The 17,060-nt window shown below is 33.8% G+C and overlaps 1 protein-coding gene across 1 annotated transcript in view; it reads left to right on the forward strand.

Annotated features, from left to right (window-relative positions):
• The window catches only part of EIF3E (eukaryotic translation initiation factor 3, subunit E), a 48,101-nt gene that overhangs the window by 21,573 nt on the left and 9,468 nt on the right, over positions 1-17,060 (forward strand). The window contains exons 8-10 of the mRNA XM_010863459.1: positions 7,724-7,850; positions 8,877-8,978; positions 10,181-10,290. Coding sequence (XP_010861761.1) covers positions 7,724-7,850; positions 8,877-8,978; positions 10,181-10,290 — 339 coding nt within the window. The remainder of the gene's footprint in view (positions 1-7,723; positions 7,851-8,876; positions 8,979-10,180; positions 10,291-17,060) is intronic.

Below are 17,060 nucleotides of genomic sequence, written 5' to 3' on the forward strand. Positions count from 1 at the left end.
CATTTGTTGCATTAAGTAAGCTCTTAGAAAAGGTTAAAAAAGGAAAGTCACTGTGTACTCAAGTAAGATCCTACAAGGATGTTATATTTTTTTCTGACTTTTGGTATAGGAAGCCCACAGCTCTATTTGGTAGTATTTTAGGGGTTTATTTGCAAAGAAAAAAGCTAAACCAACTTCAAAAAAACTGACATGCCATCATTTGCTATAAGTGCTAAGAGGACTAAGAACATGAAACATTGACCAGATTGTTCTGACCCTATAGGTTTAATATTTATATAGGAAGTTGTGGAGTACAGAAGATTTCTTTATGAATACTTGGAATCAGGATAGAATATTAATTTATGTGACTAGAATGTTTAATAGCACCATTCATATTAACATATCCATTTCCACAATATTTTTGTCACTAGGTCTATCCAGGATCCAGGTCAGGAACATGTTGTGGTGTGTATGTCACCCTAAATATTTGAGTGGACTTTTCCAAGATTTGCTTTTTTCTATACTTCTCTTTTTATGATTCTATTTCAGATCAACTACCTCTCACTTTGCCCCCATCTTCTTTCTTTCCTGGTCCCCAGTATTGATTTAAATATTTTTTATCAAGTTCTCAAGTCTTCCTAATAACGATAGTTTTCTCTTACTAAATTGATGAGTACTACCTATCTTTAATTTTAAACTATCCATGCATCTTATGAAAAAAGATGTTTTGTGAGAATTTCAAATTCAAAAATTAAGGATATAGTTCTCAGTATTTATGGGGGTTAATCAGACATGCATTCAAATGAGGGGAGATTAAAAATAAAATTGTCATGTAGTATTTTGCCTCCCTTCTGAATAATAAACCTGTAAGATTGTCTTATGAATTTATTAATATCTCTAAAGTCATGAGTGCAAAGTATGAACCTTCCCTAAATGAGCAAATTTGATTCAGACATTAGATACTGTAATAGCTGGCTCTAATCTTGGTACCTAGCAGGTGGGTTATAAGGACAGGTTTTCTTGTATAAAGTCATAGGGATCCCTAGGAATTGGCCTTCCACGCTACTACTTATGGATAGACTCACTCTCCTATAGTTTTTATAGTTTCATGTGTATCCAGAGAGGAATATTATTGAGCTGATTTTAAAAACACATCTTTAAATAAAATAAACAAGAAAAGTAAAAATATTCAAACCCACTGTAAAAATTCTATAATACAGATCAAGGGGAAATAGTATGGATTTGTTCTTGACAACCTTATGGCTTTTATATAATTACAACTATATTTAATTCCTTAGTAGAATCATTTATTATAAATAGTAGAAATATAAAAGTAGTAGTTGAGATAGCAGAAAGTTTTGTTGAAGATAAAAAATCAAACTTATAAAGGAAAACAATGCAAAAAATATTTTTTAAATTTTAAAGTAACATAAAGGTTCATGGTTATAGAAATATAATTAAAATAACAACTTAGAATTAAGACAGTTAATTATGAAGCTGTATTTTGTAAGTAGGCTTAATGCTTTCATTTGTATTTCCATGGGTTCATGTATAAAAAAGAATACCTTATGCCATTAAAAATCTCTGAATACGTTTTTAAAAACTAGAAATTTCATAGCATGTGCTTCCTGGACAAAAATACAGTAAAACTGGGCATTATTAAAAGTTTTATAAATAACTGAATCAAAGAGATTAAGTGTTATAATTATGAAATACCTGCCAAAGCAGCACTCAGAAATTAGTTCATAGCCTAGAATACTTGTTCGACTTTTAAAACCTTGATTAAAAGTACAGAAAAACAGAACAAAGGCAGTGAAAATAAAATTAGCAATGTATTAGTAAATGTCAAACATTTTCATCCTCCCAACTTAGTATTACAGCTTTAAAATTTCTCCAAAATATGGTGCTTATCATCTTCACTTGCCATAGGGTCAGGTTGCCATCATATTTTCTTCCTCATTAGTAATGTCTTAATGACATATTCTCATTTTTGCCTGATTATAACTTTTTCATGTGAGAAAACACCCAGTTGGCTTGACAGATTATTGTTTCATTCGTTTTCCTAGATTGCATATTCTTTAAGTAGAGTAGGTTTTAGGAAGTAGTGTGTAACTTGCATTTATGTCTCTACAGTCAGTATGTCTTTTTCAGTTGTCATTGGTATATAGTAGGTATTAATGGAGAAAGTATCATATTTTTCTGGTTTTAATTTCTAATAGCACAGAAATACAATTTAATGTGGTTCATTGAGTATATGTTAAATTGATAGTTTATATAGATTGTGATTTCAGGCTTTTTTCAAGTACAAAAAGTACTGCGATGATTATTTATACTTTTGTCCTTGAAGTGAAAGTTTAGATGCCAGAGCCGGTTGAGTCTCTTATATCATATACATTATCATTTCTGCCATAATTTATTCTGAATCTAAAATGGAGATGATTTACACGTTTGAAAATGTTGAACTTTTAAATGTAATATAATATATAAGATAAGATATCAAATGTAAGCTGGAACAGTGTTCGTAGGCTATTAGAGATGAGGCTTCCAAACGTAGATGCTATTTAGTAAGAAGAATGCATATGTAATACAATGCTCTCGTTACTCTCCATTTGTAAAAAAAGATTCAAAGTTCAGTTAGCAAAAGAATGTTTGATTTGTTTTCTAAATTAAAAAATGTGTATTTCCTAAGAAATTTCAAGTTTTACTGTTAACAGTCAACTAGATCGTGTCCAGAATTTATCCTCACATACTATCTGCTGTTATTTTTCCAAAACTTCCTAATTGTTCCTGACAAGAAAACTTTTTTATGCAAGTATTTTACTTGCTTCAGCTTAGGATGATCTCTAAAAATCCATCCTCTGCAGTTATAGTAAGTCTAGCCTTTTTAAATTTTTTTAGCCTTTCTGGAAATACCCTTTTCTTCTTTTTGTACCAATTCAAAGCTTGCCTGTTTTTCGAGATCCAGCTCAGGTTTACTTCCTACATAAGGTCCTGTATATTGTGCCTACCTTATACTTGAAGTTTAATTAATGTCTTTCTAAAAAAAACTTACAATTGCCTCATCACCCTAACTAGATTATAAGCATGTTTGAGAGGAGAATTTTATTTGGTGGTTTATTCTGTCTTATCCTTTGATTACTAAACATTCTGACTTATAATTAAAAAATACTGTAAGAACACTTCCATAAAATTAAACAATCAGAGCAGGGTTGTGCTAGAGAAAGAGTAAACTTTCTTATTTGACCTTCCTGAAATTGCACTTCAGAACACAATAAATACTGAACCTCTGATTTAAAGGAAAAATAGTTTTAAGTTAGATTTCAAAAATGGAGAAAGTATAGGCTCTTTTCTTACATAGTTTATAATCCAAACAAATAACACAAGTAGCTTAAGAACATATTTAACTAAATATAGATGTATTGTGCCAGAGAAGGCGATGGCACCCCACTCTAGTACTCTTGCCTGGAAAACCCATGGATGGAGGAGCCCGGCAGGCTGCAGTCCATGGGGTCGCTCAGAGTCAGACACGACTGAGCGACTTCACTTTCACTTTTCACCTTCATGCATTGGAGAAGGAAATGGCAACCCACTTCGGTGTTCTTGCCTGGAGAATCCCAGGGACGGGGGAGCCTGGTGGGTTCCGTCTGTGGGGTCGCACAGAGTCGGACACGACTGAAGCGACTTAGCAGCAGCAGCAGATGTATTGTGCGTGTTAAACAGTATAAATTTATGACACTTACCAGTGAGACCTGGAGAAGTTAGAAGATGAAAATTGATTTGACTTTAAAATTTTTATTGATAAAGAAGAAAGGAGATGAATGATAGAGAAGTATAACAGAAAAGCACAGTGGTTACTGGCAGGCTGTTAAATAGCAATACCTAGTTTTTTTATATTTGAACTAAATCATATGATTACTGATCCTTAGTTTACACTAAGATGACTTGCCCAGAATCACCCTTAATCCTCACTCCCTTCCTTTTTGTACTGATCAATATAGATAACTTGCACCCATACATAGACAGGATCGCTTCTTTCCTAGCAGGTAGGAATTCCCTGCTGTGTTTGGAAGTCTACTGTGGTAATGCTGTATACCAAAAGCTATGGACCGCGAGCTAAAAATTGTGGCCCATTACCTTTTTTCTCATGGCCTGCAATCTGAGAATGACTTTTGCATTTTAAATGGTTAGGAAAAACAGTGAAAAGAATAATATTTTGTGATGTGAAAATTATGAAATTACAGTTTTAATGTCATTGATCTATATTGATCTATCTGATCCGTGCACGTATAGAGATGGATGGATATAGAGAGATACAGAGATGATCTATATCTGCTTTCGGACAGTAACAGCAGAGTAGAATTGTTGTGACGGAAATGGTCATACGTTGTTGCACTTGCCTTGCTTCACTGCTGCTCAGTGCTCTTTGAATCCCAGTGATGCTGCCCTAGTGCCTGGCCCTTTTCAAGTGTCATGTGTATCTACATGGCAGCATTTTATCAGTGCATACTCATCATGTCAAAACAACAGGAGAAAAGTGATTTCAGATGTGCTTAAATTTTAAGGCACAATACACTGGAAATATTTTGTTTCAAATTAGAAAGCAAAGCATTGAACTGACATTGTAGATATGCTAAAAGTGTACAGTGTTCATCCATATAACCAGGCCATAAGCATTCATTACAGTATTCCCAACTGATTATAAAGCAGCTCTCAGAAAATTTAGGAAATTTAAAACAATATTGCAGCAGAATTTCCTCACAAAATTAAGGAAAATGAGGCTTCAACCAAAGTAAGTTTCTGAACAGCTCTTTTGTTAACCAAGTAAGGAAAGCCGTTTACTAGTTACGTTCAGTTGCAGCAGCCAAAAAAATATGTCCAGAAAAAAAGAATTGGTTTAAAACTTATAGCCTTCTACTGAGAACTGTTCCTCAGAACTGAAGATATTGGGAGCACATAAGTAGTCAATTAAAAAATAAAGTATATGATTTTTTAGTGATTTCTTAGATTCTGTTGATAGATGTTTATCATTATGGCTAGTTGTTGATTTGAGGAATCACTGTTGGAATTTGAAGTGTCTGAAGAACATGCCTTTATTATAAATAGTCTGTGGAACAACTACAGTTGAAAATATTTTCAGAGTTAAGAAAACACTAATTTAGTACAACCTGGAGTGGAATCTGCTAAACTATGTTAAAAATATTGGTGGCAAATATATGTGGGGGAGAAAATTGCTTATTATTAGACAAATTTACAAAGCTTGTGAAAATGTGAGGTGTTGAAAGCCTATAGTTGTCCATTGCACTATACATTTCCATGTATTTTGTGGAAGATTCCTGAATCCATGGTGTATTATTAAACCATTAGCGTCAACAGTGAGCTTCATTTTCTTTTGTGGGCTTAACTGTTCACAGTCCCTGAGTTTCTGTTTGATCAATAGAATATCTTGACTTTCCCTAGTACCACAGTGAATGGCTTTGCAGTGGCAAAGTTTTATTGTGACTTTTTCTAGGTTGGAGTAAGATGGAAATTTTCCTTAACAAAAAATTGCCCTCAACCACTATGAGCAAGCCCTGGATGGCTCTGGAAGTTATATTTTGGTATAGACTTAACGTTTCTTAGTTCAACCTAAAATTACATATCTGAACAGTACTTATATGCAGACTTGTACTGCAGCAGGCATTTGATGATGAATAACATAGTATGAATCCTAAGTAATGTCTAGCTGCTTTAACCTTTCCTGTTCTTTCAAAAGTCTAAAGAAGAAATGAGACCTTCATTCCCACACAGATTTGTAGCAGATACATTTTTTTAAGCTCAAGTTACATTTCCAAAAAGTTTTAGATCTCATTGTAAGTACAAAGGAAATTTCTGTGTATGAAAATCCATCTAACTGTGCAGTTGAAATAGAAATGATTTATTTGCAATATAATGATAGCTAAAAGGCAGTATCAAAAGATCTTAACAGAATTCTAAAAAAGCCTTCCCCAAGTGATAAATATGCTAAATTAAAGTCTTATCATTGATATTAATGTTTGGTAGTACCTGCATACATTAAAAAATCATTGTCAGGTTAAATATGAAAAATCTCATTACAGATTAGCATTAACAAATAAACATTTGCAATAAATTTTAATAGGGATCTCTAAATTTGAACCCAATTAAGCAAAGTTGGAATTTTACTATTTTTATTAGTAGACTTGAATTATAAATATTTGTAGTCAGCTATTATATTTTTGAGTTTTTATAATAAAATATTTTAGAAATTTGTTTTATTTTTATATAGGTGCCTGATTAATATTCTGAGTCTTGCCTCTTGACCTGCAAAACCTAAAATATTCATTATCTGGCCCTTCACAGTAATTTTCTAACCCAGCTATATACCCACATAGAGAGAAATGATTTCTTAAGGACATCATTTTCCAATAAAAACAGTGAAATTATACATGATGCAATAATACAGAGAAAGGATAAGTAAAAAGGAGGGGGTTACCATCATATAAAATAAACTTTAATCTTGTATGAATAAATCTATGAATGAGTTCCATAAATGTCTACTAAAACTACCTACTTCAAATCTGATTAAGAAAATCAATCATGCTCTCCTATATACCATGTCTCTGGTAATAGTATTGAGGCAGTCACTTGTACTGAACAACAAAAATTGCATTTAAAATTTTCTGCCTGAAACTCATACTTAATTTTTCAGATAATGAAGCTTTTAGCTGATTTAGTTAGTTATCTTTTCTTAGGAATTGTTTTGTTCTTGAGTTAATGTTGATTATTTTTATACCTTGCCTTGTTTAGAGGGAATTTAAAGAGGAGTAAGTGGAACTAGATTTTATCTAAATGGTAGGTTATTATCAGATTGTAGGGTCCTCTGATGAGTTCAAACAACATTTTATGGCGTATCTACATTATGACAAAGTATAGAGATTTATTAACATTATAATCTGGGAGATCTTGGGAGATAAGGTTTCTCTTCTAGACCTTGAAGAATGGCTAGCATTTAGACGTTGAGAGGGATGTGTTTGGGGGAGCAGTTCATGTGGCGTGAGCTTTAATGAGAAGTGAGGAAAGCAGGAGGCAGTCAGTGGTATGCTGGGAGATAGAGCTGGGTGGGTACTTTGGAGCTTGAAGATTCAACTAAAAGAAATGGACTTTATTGACAAATATTTCCAACATGGTGCTCAGAGGTTCTTACTGGATAAAAATGAGAGAGCTGTAAAAGGAAATTGAGCAGAAGAAATACAGGTATAAATACCGAATGACCAGGGTGGTCAGCTGCTTATCATCAGAATAGTTTCCAGTCTTCCATCCCCTGAAATTAATTGTTTTTAATTCAATTTGTGTAAGCGCCTGATTCTCTTAATTATGAGGAGTGTTTTGCACATAGCTTTTCATAACATTTGTTCTTACAGGTAAATGAAATCTTTTGAAACAGACTGATGGCTTATATAAGAGCCTTTCAAAATCCTTTTACTCAGCAGTGGTAATAGAATTATTTACCTTTTAAGTGAGTCTCTCATCTCACTCCAAATTGAGAAATACCAGCTAGCATTCTTACATTTAAACTTTTTCTTGGTGAAGATGGCCCTAATAATACTCATTTGTAATTGTTTTACAATCCTTGGTTACTGGAACAGTGCAGTCTGATGGGCTGCTTAAGTGTTTTCTTTAAATCACAGATGATTATAGATCTAGGAAACTTGGTAAGTTATTAAGTAAATTGCATGTTTTTATTTAGGTATCTTAATGCAATTCAAACGATGTGTCCACATATTCTCCGCTACTTGACCACAGCAGTCATAACAAACAAAGATGTTCGAAAACGCCGGCAGGTGCTAAAAGATCTGGTCAAAGTTATTCAGCAGGTAAAAAGTAAAATCTTTATTGATTTTTAAAATGTGCCTAAACTTTAACCTCTTTTTCTTGAAGAAGTAGGACTCTTAGTTCTTAACGGTGAAAAGAGTGAAAGTGAAAGTCGCTCAGTCGTGTCCCACTCTCCTCAACCCCGTGGCCTATACAGTCCGTGGGATTCTCCAGGCCAGAATACTGGAGTGGGTGGCCTTTCAGTTCTTCAGGGGATCTTTCCAACCCAGGGATCGAACCAGGGTCTCCTGCATTGCAGGCAGATTCTTTACCAGCTGAGCTATCAGGGAAGCCCCTGTTGGTAGGATAAAAATCTTTTTAAAAATAGGAGGAAAATATACATGAAAAGAGCCCCAAATGGGCATATGCTGCCTTTCAGTTCAAGATATATTTATGGTAGGTGTGGCATGAATGAATACTGCTCTCTGCTAGTTGGATACTTAATATATATTGTGTATTAGTGTTGCTCTTACTGCAAAGAGTAAAGGAGATGCGGAGCCTGGATTTTTTTTTGAAGGACACTACCTAAATAATACCAAAGTAGTTAATCTTTACATAATTTTAATATACCTATCTTGTGCACAAGCTATAGCACTACTGCTTGGTTTTTAGTGAATATAACTAAACAATAACTCAACAATAGCTAACTGTGGGTTCAAAAAGAACTTCAATATTTATTTTATCTGAGAATAATTTAGATAGAAAAAGGCAGTTTTATTCATCAGAATATGAATACACTTGGAGAAGTTCATCACTGTTTATTGACTAAGGGAGGCTTTTGGCTGTAGAGGAATTTGAAAGCTTCTGGAATGGTTCTAGGATGACCATTTAGAGAACTTGGTTTAGAAGGCATTATAAGGTTAAGGTGTGGCCATGAATTAGGATATGAGCAGTTGCTTTGAGAAGATAGTACTTGGTAATTTGTTAGAAACTAATGGTAAGGGAGGAGAAAATAGGAAGATTGGGGGCTGTCTACTACTAAACAGTGTTGAATCAAATCCAGCTTAACCTTTGACTTAATTTTACAGGAGTCTTACACATATAAAGACCCAATTACAGAATTTGTTGAATGCTTATATGTTAATTTTGACTTTGATGGGGCTCAGAAAAAGCTAAGGGAATGTGAATCGGTAAGTATACATTTTTGCTTACAAATTAATAATTCTTTAATTTGGGGGTATTATAAGAATTAACAGAGTTTTATTAATTATGTCAGAAATGTTTATTAACCTTAAAATGGCAGACTGTTTAGAAATGTGTTGGGTCGAAGACATTTCTAATGTTATTACTATGTGTCTACCCCTTTTGTTAACAGTTGATTAAAATATTAAGGGCTTTATAAATACACACATAATTTCATGTCTTATCCTGAATGAATAAAAATATGTGAAATGCTTTATATGTATAAGCAAAATTATATCAAGTTTTACATCACAGTTGTGATTCCAGCATGTTACATAAGCAGGCCTAATTTGAAATTTTTCTTACGACTGTATTTTAACATTTGCTATAAATCAGTCAAGCTAAGAGTGAATTTTTAAACTAGTGTCTTCTGTTAGCTGGCAGAAACTAAGGTACTGTCAGAGCATCTGAAAAAGTTGGGCTTACAGTCTTTTTTCTTAGTAAGTTAGTTTGCAAGTTTTGAAAAACTAAGGATTACTTGTTAAATGCATTTACCAAATCTGTAAGTAAGTATACCTTTAGAGATGATTTTCAAACATTGAACAAAATTTGTAACAACTTGGGTATATGTAGTATAACAACTTGTGTCCATGCAGTCAAATGTGACATTATTAGATATTGGTGTTTATTGTAATACTAAGTATCTAGGCCGTGCCAGGCAGTGGGGCACTTGGTTGCTGTTCTTGAAGTTAAAATATTCTCTTTTAATTATGATACATCTGTGAAATAGGTGTCACCCTTTGAATTTTTTTCTCCTGTGGCTTTCCGCTCTACTTATTATCACAGAAGTATGCATATCTTTAGTTCATATCTACTTTAAAAAGCTGGAAATACATTATCTACAGAGCATTTCTATAGATTAATGACAGGACAAAGCTTCTTTGTCGTAAGGCTGATCAGGTCATCAGTGGAACAAGGAAACGTAGTTTTCAGCTCTTTTTCTTGTAGCATTCATTTTCTTCTTATTTGCATTTCTAGAGACTTGAATATAGTGTTCTGAAAAGTGCTGTGAAGTAGAACCTGTGATATTAGATGAGAGAGTTGTAATGAAAGGAATAATGAGTAGAGAACAAAGAACATATTTGAGACAAATTTTTAAAATTGCTCATCGGCACTTATAATTTTTTCCTCTTATATTTTATTCGTATAGGTACTAGTGAATGATTTCTTCTTGGTGGCTTGTCTTGAGGATTTCATTGAAAATGCCCGTCTGTTCATATTTGAGACTTTTTGTCGCATCCATCAGTGTATCAGCATTAAGTAAGAATACTGATTTAATTTATACTTTCTACTTTTAAATTCCTATAAACTTTTCATTTATTATAAAGTTACAGTTACCAGGATTCCAGTTAATTGGATTTCTATTGTATTTCTCTGTGCTATAGTAGAAAAAGGAAATGTCATAGTGATTTATTAAAAATCCTAAATTTTGTTTGAATTCTGGGATGCTTCAGATCCTTCTTATTTTCTATATGTGTGGGAAAGCATGATTTTTGAAAATTACTTGAAGGCAGTATTATGATTGTCAGAGAGTTACTTTTTAAAAGAATACTTTTATACCATTACATAGGGAGAAAAGAGCGATGACCAGTTTTAGAATGGTTTTCAACAGGAGTTCACTTAAGGAATTAGTCCTTAGTAAATTGGAAATGCTGTTGAAAAGACCACATTTGGTAATTATTTCAGTGAATTGAATTTATTTTATTTAATTATATATTTGAATTCTCATAGTAAACTCGTGTGACATCCTAAAATGTTGAAACATGGAAAAGTTATGGAGAATTTCAGTTGAAATTTTCTCTGTTGTGTGAAGAAATTGTTGGGGAAAAAATTGTGAAACTTACGTAATTTAGTAGAAACTGATTTTATGTATTAGGAATTGAAAAATAGCAGTGCCCCTTGACCACAGATGAAGGCAAACAGTTAATGCTCCTTAAATGTTTAAAAACTTACTACGTTAATGTTTGCCTCTTAGGAATTGTATGTACACCAAAGTTTTTCTTTAGAGCCTTTGGTTTTCACTAAGTCATCCATTATTGCTTGCCTTATTTTAGTGGGTTGTCATTGAAGTGGTTATTTAGAGTTAGAATTCTAGTGTGAACATGGGTCTTTTCCTTTGGGAGCTGAAGCTTTGACCTTATTTAGTACTTTATTATAGCTAGCAGATATACTGATACAATTTTAAAAATCTGGTTCCCAGTCTGGTTCTAACAGTCATTAGTCCTGAAATGCAGTTTTATCTATGTAAGCATCCGTATTTATGTATATGCACAAGCAGGTAAAGGAAGAGTTCTTTCACTTTGTTTTGCCTGCACTTGTGTTCTGCTTTCCTCCTGACTCCGTGGAACCATATGACTGACTCTGGAAACCCAGTTTTATGAAACACTGATTCAGTACAACTCCTTTGTTTTGTAGCGCCCCGTTTATAGCTGAGAAACTGAAGGCTCAGAGACATTAAGCAGCTTAGGTCTTATTTAATGCAAGATTCTGAGCTAATAGCTCTCTGACATTCACTGTCTTGACCCTGGTTATAAATTCTTTCTTTTTCATTGTGAGCAATTGATATTTTTAGAAATAGCCGATTTAGAGTAATTTGTCATTAGTGTATCATTTGAGCCAGAGGATAAAGATGGAAAAAACCATGAGTCAGTGTTTAATTTTTTGTCCAGAATCTGTAGAGTTTTGTTTTTTATCTTACGAATATAGATTCCCTGAAGCCACCACAAACTTTCTGAATCCAGTTTTCTGTGTTATGCTGTGTAGGGCTTTTGTGTTACACTAAATAGGGCTACTTCACTGTTGCAGTTAGGGTGATTATTCCAAAGCACATCCAAGATTGAGAACCATTGCATCAGGTCACAAAATTTTTTTAGGCACATAGTTATAGCCTGCTAGGGTAATGGATTGAAAAATGAGTGATTGAATATTTTTAGTATGCAGTGAATTAAGAGGGTAGAGGATAAGCATAAAGTATAGCTTCATGTGAATAAACAGTTCTCCTTAGTGCAACAGTGCTATCTCAGATTGTAAGGTTTGGGGGGTGGTACCAGAGAGGATGGGGGCCAGTAGGACTCAGTCCAGGGGCCTAGGCTTCTTCATGTTTTTAGAACTGCTTTAATGGGTTAGAAATATGACTGAAATAATGTTAAGCATCTGAGTTGGGCTTTTATAAATATAGCAAATATCTTCAGTCAGACACCAGGGACTTGGAATCCATGATAATGACCAAACTAGCTATTGTTTACATTCAAACAGTACATAGAAAAAATTACTGTTCTCTAGTTCAGAGGTTTTTAAACCTAGCTATACATCAGAATCATCTGGAGAACTTAAAAAACCACCAGTATAACTTAAACTTAAGAATGGATTTTTCTGGCTTTACCACAGACCTTCTGAATCAGAATCTCTGGGATCAAGACTTGAGAATCTGGTTTAAAACTTCCCAGGTCCAACCCCTAAAAAATTAAAGCATTCTCAGAATGGGAAGGGGCAGATCTCAGCACCTATAATTTTCAGAGCTCCTCTCAATAATTCTGATGTAAGAATTAATGAAGAAATCCTCTATGCCCTTTACAATTTCCTTCAATGGTAACATTTGGTGAACCATAGTAAAATACACAACCACCCTATTGATATTGATACACTCAGATATAGAACATTTCTGACAACACACAAATTCCTCAGATTGCTCTTTTATACCTGTACCCACTTCCTTCTCGCCTCTTATGAACCCTTGGCAACCATTCATCTGTTTGCTATTTCTGTAATTCTGTCATTTAAAGGATGTGTAGAACTTTTTAAAAAGTAGTGTTCGGGGTAGTCCATGCATATGATACAGATTATGATATAATTAGTTAAGAGTTTGATATAATATGATATAATTAGTTAATAGTTTAACTATGACAATTTTTGAAAGAAGAAAATATTACAGATGTGAATGAGTGCCAGGCACTAGATAGAAAGTAGAGAACACAGCCTCAGAGCTTAAAATCCAGAGGGAACCAGATATTAAATAAAGATAAGATTATAATTAGAATAGGCATTTTGAAGAAAAATACAGAGTAATTAGAATAACATGGACATAATTTGTATACAGAAAAGTCAGAGAAGTAATTTGGATTGAAGTTTCACTGAACCCTGATAGCTCTCTAAAGTATCTTTAAGTAGACTCTTCCATCGTATACTAATTATGACAAATCACTCCATTTACTAGTTTACGCTGGCCTATCTCTGCTTCTAATTAATTTAGTTATTTGATATTTGATCTTTTTTAGGGCTAGGGGGAAGGATTTGTCTTTGTCTTCCTTTCTTTCCCCTAGTGGACACATATCAAATGCTATTCAGCATTTTAAAGCCCATGGTTGTTTATTAAATAACCCTTTCCATTTGTGATTTGGAACATTCTCTGTTGATAGGATTCTTCACTAAAGGGCACATGTGATAGTCTTATCTTTATAAAAATGTATGTTAAGAATGTTTTTATCAGTTTATACACAGCCCTTTAGATTTATAGGATAAGTTACAAATCTGTTTACCATGAAGTATGCAACATCTGTCAAAAAAGATTACTGTGGTGGGATTTAATTTAGTATAGCCGAATAGTTTATCAGATATGGTGTGTCTGAAATTTAAAAGCTGTTCTAGAATAATCCTTGGACCAGTTTTCAGTTGTAGATAAAAACAAAGTATGGAAGTAATATTTTGAATGTGTATGATAAACATGTTGGAGCATACATTAATATAATTTCCCTATGGGGGTTAGTTTTGGCTTTTCACAAAAGTATGTATTTGCCAACTGCTCTTGCATTTAAGTTATGAAGTCATTCCACTTTGCTTATTTTATTCAATAACATTTTAGATCTTAATATTTTTCTTAAAGGCCTTATTACCATATAGCAATTTATACTTAATTATACTTTGATATTAGAGATAAAAGGTATGTTTCCAGATGGAGATTATTTTTAACAGCCATTATCATTGTATTTCTGTGTTAATTATCAAGTAATATAGTGTCATTTTTGACTAATGAGATGTTGGTAAATTCAGTGAGAATTTTCATTTGTCATACAGAGCATTTCATGTCTCAGTTTTCTCCTGTTTTCTTTCTCCTATTTCCTCCTAATCTTACAGTTAAATAGTTTACACTTAACACTTACTTTTTAATTAATTGTCATAGGATATCCTTATAAAAGACTGGAGCTCTTTGAATATATAAAATAGTTAGCCACAGTCTTCAGTGGAAAACAGGCCAGAGATTTCCATGACTTAATGGCTTAAGTCAGTATTTTTTTAAATAAGTTGCACTTATCAACTAAAATTTGGAAAGCCAAAAGTTATTAAACAGGTAATTGATAAGCTTCTGAAATTCTGGACCCCAAATCTTTATTTGTTAAGATACATCAGGGTAAGGGCTATGGAAGGGTTCAGAAAAAGGAGACTGTCGAAAAGATAAGTCATTGGAAACCTGATAGACAATCAGCCTAGAGTTGATGAAAGCCTAATTGGTTCTCTAGATTTAGGTTTATATACCTTATGTTCTTAGGTGGGACAGCTGGTCTTAATGCCTTTCCAGAAAGAAGAAAAGTATCTGATTTTGTGCTAAGAGTTATGAATATGTTTTACTAATGACATTGAATAGAGGATAAAATAATTATTTTTTTTATGCCTTAAAGTAGCACTTAGGATTCTTTTTTTTTTCCCCTTTGCCCCAAAGGAATGAAGGCTTCCCAGGTGGCAAAGTATTAAAGAATCCACTTGCCAATGCAGGAGACACAGGGTCAGGAAGATCCCCTGAAGTAGGAAATAGCAACACACTCCCAATATTCTTGCTTGAAAAATTCCTTGGACAGAGGAGCCTACTGGGCTAGTCCATGGGGTCACAATGTCTGAGCATGCACACACATGCCAAAGGAATGATTTACATATTTATTTAGTCAGTTATTACTAAGCTTTTCCTTTATGGTACTGACTGTATTTTATTTAAAAGTTCTTTCTCATAGTAGGTTTATATGCTATTTACCTAATTTCTTCTAAGGACCTCTGTGACTTTATTTCTTCTGTTTGAATCCATCGAGGATTTATTTGGAAATAGAAAGTAGCTCCTCTCCCTGTCCCCAAAATAGCCAACATGATTTATTGAAAAACTGTTTTCTCCCACTTATTTGAAATGTCATCCATTTTGTATTTGAAATTATTACTTGTTTATGGGACTTTTTCTCAACTCTTTAATCTTTTATAAATTGTGTGTTAGTGTCTGAACTTAACATCAAGTAAGTGCTGAGTTAATTTAGCACCTTGTTTCAAATAAGGTAGATTTGTAGTATGTTTAGTATTCAATATTTGTTTTCTCTGGAATTGATAATGGCCACTTTCCCGCCATTTGCTTTGTTGTTTTCCTTAATGACTTTTTCATTAATTCCACTTCAGACTTTTTGCCGGTTTATAAATCTCTTTTCAAAATTGATTTTTCTATCAGTTTTATCTTCCTCAAAAAATCTGGACTTGGACATAATATTATGCCTTCCTTTATTATCTTACTTGGTAAAGCATATTCTTCAGTGGCTTTATAAGGTAGGGTACTTTGAAGGTAAATTTTTTTCACATACGAAATTCTGTATTTTACTTTCATACTTGAGTAATGGTATTGCTAGGCATGGTACTCTCATTTGAAAACTACTCCACAATTTTGTTGTAGAAGTCAGAAGACTTTTTTTTTTTTTTTGAATTCCTCATCTTTTATACCAGAGAAGGCAATGGCAACCTACTCCAGTACTCTTTGCTGGAAAATCCCATGGATGGAGGAGCCTGGTGGGCTGCCGTCTATGGGGTTGCACGGAGTCGGACACGACTAAAGGGACTTAGCAGCAGCAACGTCTTTTATACAGGTGTTTTGTTTTCCTCTCTAGCAGTGGGAAGGAGGGAGGTTTTTTTGGTGCCCGTTGTCTGAAATTTTACAGTGATATGCCTTTGTATAGGTCTGTTTTAATTTTTCATATTTATTGTTGCTGTCAGTCACTTAAGTTGTGTCCGACTCTTTGCAACCCTGTGGACTGCAGCATGCCAGACTTCCTCTCTTCCACTATCTCCTGGAGTTTGCTCAAGTTCATGTCCATTGAGTCAGTGATGCTTTCTAACCATCTTATCCTCTGCCACCCTCTTCACCTTTTTGCCTTCAATCTTTCCCAACATCAGGGTCTTTTCTAATGAGTTGGATCTTGGCATCAGGTGGACAAAGTGTTGGAGCTTCAGCATCAGTCCTTCCAGTGAATATTCAGGTTGACTTCCTTTAGGATTGACTGGTTTTATTTCCTTTTAAGGAGACCAGTTCTTCATATTGGACTCTTTAAATTTAGAAGTTCATGGCCTCCAGGTCTGGGAATTTTTCTTGAATTACAATTATTTCTTTAACAGTTTCTTCTTTATGTTCACTGTTTATTCTTTCTGGAACTTCTGTTATTCAGGTATTAGACCTCCTGGATCAGACTTCCAATTTTCATTTCATTTCTCTATTTTCCATCATAGTATCTTTGTTTTCTACACTCTGGGAGATTTTCTCCCAGAGAAGTCTTCTGTGGATTAAAAATAGTCTCTGATGTTATTTTTCAGTTTCCGAAAGAAAGACCTCTGTCACTCTTCTTTTTCTGAATATTTTTTATAGCATTCTGTTCTTATTTTATGAATGCAGTTCCACAGTTTTTAATTTTACTAAGGATATTAATGATACTTTTTGTTCTGCTACTGCTGCCAAGTCACTTCAGTCATGTCTGACTCTGTGCGACCCCATAGACGGCAGCCCACCAGGCTCTCCCCGTCCCTGGGATTCTCCAGGCAAGAACACTGGGGTGAGTTGCCAAATTGAGATGTAATTAACATATAGCAGAACATTAGTTTTAAGTGTACAACATAATGATTTGATATTTGTGTATATTGTGAAATGATCACCTTAATAGGTGTACTTGATGTTCATTGCCACACATAGTTGCAGTTTATTCTCTTGTGATGAGATTTACTCTTAATTGTAGTCCCCATGC

This window comes from Bison bison, unplaced genomic scaffold (genome assembly GCF_000754665.1).
Source record: "Bison bison bison isolate TAMUID 2011002044 unplaced genomic scaffold, Bison_UMD1.0 scf7180017864491, whole genome shotgun sequence".
NCBI lineage: Eukaryota > Metazoa > Chordata > Mammalia > Artiodactyla > Bovidae > Bison > Bison bison.